Source organism: Zerene cesonia, chromosome 19 (genome assembly GCF_012273895.1).
Source record: "Zerene cesonia ecotype Mississippi chromosome 19, Zerene_cesonia_1.1, whole genome shotgun sequence".
NCBI lineage: Eukaryota > Metazoa > Arthropoda > Insecta > Lepidoptera > Pieridae > Zerene > Zerene cesonia.
In genome coordinates, this window is record NC_052120.1 from 4,251,047 (window position 1) to 4,257,589 (window position 6,543).

The 6,543-nt window shown below is 29.4% G+C and overlaps 3 protein-coding genes across 3 annotated transcripts; 2 read left to right on the forward strand and 1 right to left on the reverse strand.

Moving 5' to 3' along the window:
* Positions 1–326: 326 nt before the first annotated feature.
* LOC119834724 (magnesium transporter NIPA3) lies at positions 327–1,713 on the forward strand. The gene is made up of 3 exons (XM_038359194.1): positions 327–783; positions 859–1,001; positions 1,072–1,713. Exons 1-3 carry the CDS (start codon positions 585–587, stop codon positions 1,648–1,650), a joined length of 921 nt encoding a protein of 306 aa, XP_038215122.1. The 5' UTR covers positions 327–584; the 3' UTR covers positions 1,651–1,713.
* Positions 1,714–3,234: 1,521 nt separating this feature from the next.
* On the forward strand, positions 3,235–5,225 carry LOC119834723 (syntaxin-5). The gene is made up of 3 exons (XM_038359193.1): positions 3,235–3,890; positions 4,147–4,355; positions 4,435–5,225. Exons 1-3 carry the CDS (start codon positions 3,494–3,496, stop codon positions 4,891–4,893), a joined length of 1,065 nt encoding a protein of 354 aa, XP_038215121.1. The 5' UTR covers positions 3,235–3,493; the 3' UTR covers positions 4,894–5,225.
* A 283-nt stretch (positions 5,226–5,508) lies between these two features.
* On the reverse strand, positions 5,509–6,486 carry LOC119834725 (barrier-to-autointegration factor). The gene is made up of 2 exons (XM_038359195.1): positions 6,210–6,486; positions 5,509–6,119 (listed from the first exon to the last, which is right to left on the reverse strand). Exons 1-2 carry the CDS (start codon positions 6,333–6,335, stop codon positions 5,973–5,975), a joined length of 273 nt encoding a protein of 90 aa, XP_038215123.1. The 5' UTR covers positions 6,336–6,486; the 3' UTR covers positions 5,509–5,972.
* Positions 6,487–6,543: the final 57 nt, after the last annotated feature.

Here is a 6,543-nt window from a genome sequence, read left to right on the forward strand (position 1 = left end):
CATCGTAACGTTACCGGGCGTTACACTTTTTCATGAGTGCCTCCGAGCCGCAACCTAATTTAAGACGTCACGTCAAAATCAGATATTAAAGAATAAATTAAGTTCATTTATATTTTTTTAGAGCTTTAAAGCGTCTGATAAAAGTTTTGGCCCATAGAAATTGTTTCATTTTTTTTTATATGACTTCAGAGCAATATTCTACAAAACAAATCATTTATAAAAATTTAAGTTAAGTAGATCTCATTTTTAGTAACTGGTTACGTCCATAGATGGTTTTTTTTTTAATTTTATCTTATTTATTTAGCTTGGGTGCCAATATTACTTCTCATTTGGTCATTGCGTTATTTGTGATCTGTTATTTGATATAATAAGCTTATGTCAATTTCGTATGATCCGGCATCCGCGATAACAAAGATTTTAAAACTTAAATATACACAATTTTCGAATATATTTTTAATGTGATTTGAGGAGCATGACTTTCTCATTAATTTATTGCCTACTATATACATAATGCAAAATGAATTATTAAAAAATAAAATCATTTGTCATAATTGTGCCAGCACAGGATATACCTTATCTAAGCCATGCCTGCTGTTAATTCTCAATATAGTTCCTACATATTAGGACTAACTTTAGCAATATCATCTAGTATTTTTATAGGGTCTAGTTTTGTAATAAAGAAAATAGCTCTGAATAAGATTACAGCTAAAGGAAACCTACGAGCATCCGCTGGCGGATTTTCATATTTAAAACAATGGATGTGGTGGTTAGGATTAGCTACAAGTAAATGAGTCATCAGTTATTGGCTTGTTTTTACATAGAGATATTAGTGAGTTATAAATACTTGTAAATTTGCAGTGGGCCTAGGAGAAGCAGCAAATCTATTGGCTTATGCATTTGTACCAGCATCTCTGGTTACTCCTCTGGGTGCATTAAGTATACTCGTTACAGCAATTTTATCGTCTAAATTTCTTGATGAAAAGCTGCATTTTTTGGGAAAGGTGTGTAATTAATGTTTATACATAATATAAAATGATTCCTAAACAATTATATTATTCATTATATTTGCAGATTGGATGCATTCTGTGTGTGATTGGATCTGTGATATTGATTCTACATGCGCCAAAAAGTGATGTTATTACCAATTTCCCTGATATAATAACTAGACTAAGCGATAGCATTTTTATATTTTATGTGTGCACTGTATTTATTTTAGTTGTGATAGTCAGAACATTTTTTGCTCCAAAATATGGCAAAACAAACATAACAATTTATTTAATTATATGTTCAGCTATAGGTAGCCTGACAGTAGTCTTTTGTAAAGCAGTGGCTTTAGGTATTAAAGATGGAATCAATATTTATGATACCAGTATATATACATTTTTTGTACTGTTGGTTATGGCTGTTTTTGGAATAATGGTACAATTAAATTATTTAAATAAGTCGATAGATATCTTTAGTACAACTATTGTTACACCAGTGTATTATGTGATGTTTACTACTTTAGTAATATTAGCATCTAGTATTTTGTTTAAAGAATGGCAAAATATGGAGAACAAAGATGTTATTGGTTGTGTGTTTGGTTTTATCATGTTAATCATTGCTGTATTTACATTAAATATGTTTAAGGATTTAAAAAATGTTAATTAATACCAATTTATAAAGTAACAATTATTTAGTTAAATTAATGAATAAACACAAAAACACTTTAAATGTACTTTCACTTTATTTATAAGGATAACTATTTATATAATATTATTCAATTTTAAAATGACCTTCTAAATTTTTGTAATATGAAAAACTAATGAAAGAAATGAATAATACAATTAAATATAATTCAAAATCTATAAATCACAGTAACAAACTATTAAATAGTGAGATTATCCCATAATATATAACCTTAATAATTAAAACAAAGTATATCACAAATAGATAGTTACTGAGTGATATATAAAAGTCCTACAAATTGGACATGTCCTTTGATATCCATACAGTCTTAAACAGCACTCGCGACAAAGGCATACATGTTTACATGGTAATATAAGCACACACTTCTGCCTTTCTTGGCAAATTACACATAAAGCATCTGCGGCATTTGCAACATCATCATCATCTTCTTCAAAATTGGCATCTCTGGAAATAATTGCTTCTCCACTAGCCACTCGGGTAATTATCCTTACATCAGGATTTGTGAAATAGTTGCACACTGAATGGTACAAATACCACATCTTTCTTATAATTATCCAGTACATATTAATTATCTTTGAATGTATCTGTGTTTGAAAACTTAAATAGAATCTCACTATAGCTATAGCAGTCATTATGCCTATAAATGATTCTAAAGGCACATCAGATAAAAAATTTGTAAATCTTAAAAGAACTGTATAAATGTTGATGGCAATGGTCGCAGCAGTTTCCTTAACATATTTTGTTAAAGTTTTTACTAGATAGGGCAGATGAATGGGCAAAAAAGTCAATATCAACCATAATGCATTCCCTAGAAGTAAAATAGACTTTTTTAGCAGTACTAAAACTTCTAATGTCACTATAAGAAATGTATCAACTACATATTTGATTGAGCTGATTGTAGATCCTATTTGGATTTGGGCTTCACTTATTAACATCCATAACAAATCGTGTATATAAAAATATTGATTCCGCATTGTTTCAAAATATTGTGTGGTCCATTTTGGTAGCTCTTCCGTGAATATGAATACGTTGTCTTCATAGACTATTTGGAAGAATAAAAATATGCTTTTTATACTATTTGCAATAAAACTTAATATGGCTGTTATTATAACCACTATCACTTGTCCAACGAAAGATGCCAATTGTAGGAAATATTGAATCACAGTTGCCACGACGTTGAACGTTTGTGCTAAAAATGTGATCATTTTTCTTTAACATTGCCATCAATGTTGAAATATAACTTCACTGGAGCCTAACGAAAGCAATAACTTCCATAAAATATTCATAAATTTATGTGTGATTTCATCAGTTAAATTGAAAAAAATATTTATGATGTTTTTGTCTCATTTTAATGTCACTTTTGTATGTCAAATGTTTCCTGTCATTTAGTCCACAGATTAACAATAAGTAATTAGTCCAATAGTTACTAGGTATTTGGTATTGACATGGGTATCTACAATGTAGATTCTACACTATACGTATGTTATCCTACCTATTTACCTACGTAGTCTATGTTTTCAATTTTGTCGACAGACGTCAGTGTGTCTATCCTTTAAAATTATGAATAGACACGTCCTCACTTGATTAAATGATCTGAAGTCAACAGTCAACGTCATTTAATTTTAATAAATTATAATTAATCACACAATTTAATTCAACAATAAACTAAACTCCTAAAAAAATAAACAGATTTTTTTTCGTATTACCTATATTGTGGAATGATATAGTAATATTATCCAGTCATAGTATTCTACGAATCAAGTGTCAAAACTAAAGTAGCCTTGTGTCTCCAGTCTAGAATGCGATGCTTCCTCGTCGTCGAAATATTGGTTTTTCAGAGCGACCACTTCAATTAGAAGAAGTAATTCCATATAATAAATTAGACAAAAAAGGTTTTCACGTTCAACCTTCCGCTTCCGCAAACCATAAAAATTCATCTGTGGACGGGTTTGATCAGCAAGATTTTGTGTTTGATTTCTTAGAGGAATTTGTGTACGAACCAGTTATGTCTGCAAGAGATAGAACGCAAGAGTTTGCCTCAGCAGTTCGTAGTCTTCAAGGAAGAACACTAGCAAGGCCTATTATTAAAGATGAACGTAAAGCCGCAGTACTCGCCACTTATTCTCAATTTATGAGCATGGCAAAAGTTATAAGTAAAAATATAACTAGTACATATGCAAAATTAGAGAAACTAGCCCTACGTAAGTAAATAAACTTTTTTCTCTATATTCATTCTTAGTAGTAGAGGATTTATGAATATCGTGATTTATATTTTTAAGCAAGGATAAAAGTTTGTAAACAGTGTAGAATACAGTGTAAAAGAAATATAAGGTTTTGATCATTAAGTTATATAAAAAAAAATATCTTTTCCAAACACATATTCACAGTAAAATTTGCCACCATGGGCTTAAAGTTAAGAAAAAACTTATTTATTGTTTAACATATATATTTTTTTAGTTGCAAAAAAAAAGTCCTTATTTGACGATCGACCTATGGAAATCCAAGAATTAACTTACATTATCAAAGGAGACCTGAATGCATTAAATCAACAAATTGCAAGATTGGGTGAAATGCCGAGAGGCCGTAAAAGTATGCATAGCCACTCTTCCAGTGTTGTATTAGCATTGCAATCACGTCTTGCATCCATGAGTAATCAATTCAAACAGGTGTGGTGATTTAAAAGTTTTGTTTTCGCTTAAATTTAAATTGTATAGCCTAAACATTAATAATAATATTATATTGTAGGTTCTAGAAGTCCGGTCAGAAAATCTAAAGCATCAAAACAGTCGGCGTGAACAATTTTCAAATTCATCACCCATTGTGAGGGAAGTACCTGCTCTTTTACAACCTGATGAAGTTAGTATTGATTTGGGAGAAGCTATGCCACTGCAAACACAACAAATGGCATTACGAGATGATACTGATACATATGTTCAACAAAGAGCGGAGACCATGCATAACATAGAGAGTACAATTGTGGAATTGGGTGGTATATTTCAACAACTAGCTCACATGGTGAAGGAGCAGGATGAAGCAATAGGTAGAATAGATACTAATATTCAAGAAGCTGAAATGAATGTCGAAGCTGGTCACCGGGAAATTATGAAATATTTTCAAAGTGTAACTGGTAATAGAGCATTAATGTTTAAAGTGTTTGGAGTGTTAATTTTCTTCTTTATATTCTTTGTTGTATTTATGGCTTAATTATAAATTTTGCCTAGTAAAAAAATGTACAGTGGGAGTGTAATCAAGGGCAAAACATCAATAATTAAATAATATTGTATTTACTTTTATTTCAGTTTATATAACAAACATTATTTTAATTTGTAATATAAACAGACACATTGTTATAATTAAAAAAATATAAAGTTATTACTTATATTAATCTTCTTTTACTTATTTATATACATCAATGTTTATTTGTATCATTATTATTTTACACTCTTCATTAACTTGAGTATAAGGCCTCTATTAAATTATAAAAATATGTAAAAGATAGAACAAGTATTCATAGAAGTATGATAAGGCTTGAAGTATAACATCTTTATAGATCAGTGAGGATTGAAATATACAATAAGAAAAGTTTTACTCATTAAATTCATGTTAAACAAAGATAATATTACGGTTGTAAACAAATTTAACAGATAACTGTTATAAATCAAGTCCTTAATTGTTATGCTTCTTTGAAATATAATGTTTATGTAATAGAGGCTTAAGATATATCCATTACAATTTCAAGAAATTATTACAATACATTTGTATTATGAATTCACATTGACAAAACAATTGTATTCTATAATATTAAAATTTGACATTTTGTTTTTGCTTTTGTGCATATAAATTTCAATTTGCAAGTGAAAATCAACAACATCATATTTCTTTGCATGAAGAGCATTAGTAACATTTATATTAGTGGCTGGTAAAAAATATTTTGTGTGCAGGTGGCATATAAAGTGATGCCAGCCATCAATGTTTTGTTTAATATAATTTTTAAAAGATGGACATTATATCCAGTCAAAAACAATTTTAAACAGTTTACATATTATATGATGTTGATGCTAATATGACCCATTTTAATTAATATTAACTAACATAACATACAAGTAATGTTAAACAAAGTAAATACATGAAAATTTTACTATCAATTGTTCTAGACAATACAGTCTATCATCATTTACATATTCAATCAATAAAATAGAAACGAGAAACAGTGTTTAGTTATAAAATGTATAAAATGTGGTCACACTAGAACATGTCCTTTTAATTTATTTACCAACGATTACTTACAAGAATTCATCACACCAGTCTTTCAAACACTGATAACAGTCTGTAGATTGTTTTGAGTTGGCATTGCAAGTTTCTTTCATCCATTCTTGAAATAATTCACGGTCTTTTTTAAGAACCAGAAACTGTCCTAAAACTACATAGGCCTGAAAAATATAAAATATTGGGCTTCACAAATATTTGTATAGAAGATAGGTACTCATAGTTAGTATATACATAATAATCTTAAATCAAACCTTATCGAATCCAGCAGTTTCTAGTCGTTTCCCTAACACTTCTCCAACTCCAGCCAAATCGGTTACGGGTTTTTCTCCCATAGGCTCTGCTACAAAGTTTCTATGTTTTTGAGATGTGCTAGACATTTTTCTTGTATATTAATATAAGAATAATCAACAATTGTCAAAGTTTTAACTGTAAGAGAAACTTAATCTTAACATCCACAATGTGTTAGCGCGACAATTATTTATAAAAAAATGTCAGTTGCAAAACCCAAGCCAAACCAACGCTTTTTTTAGGTATGACATGAGCCAAAATTGACAAATAACAACTTTGAATCAGTGTTGCTATGTT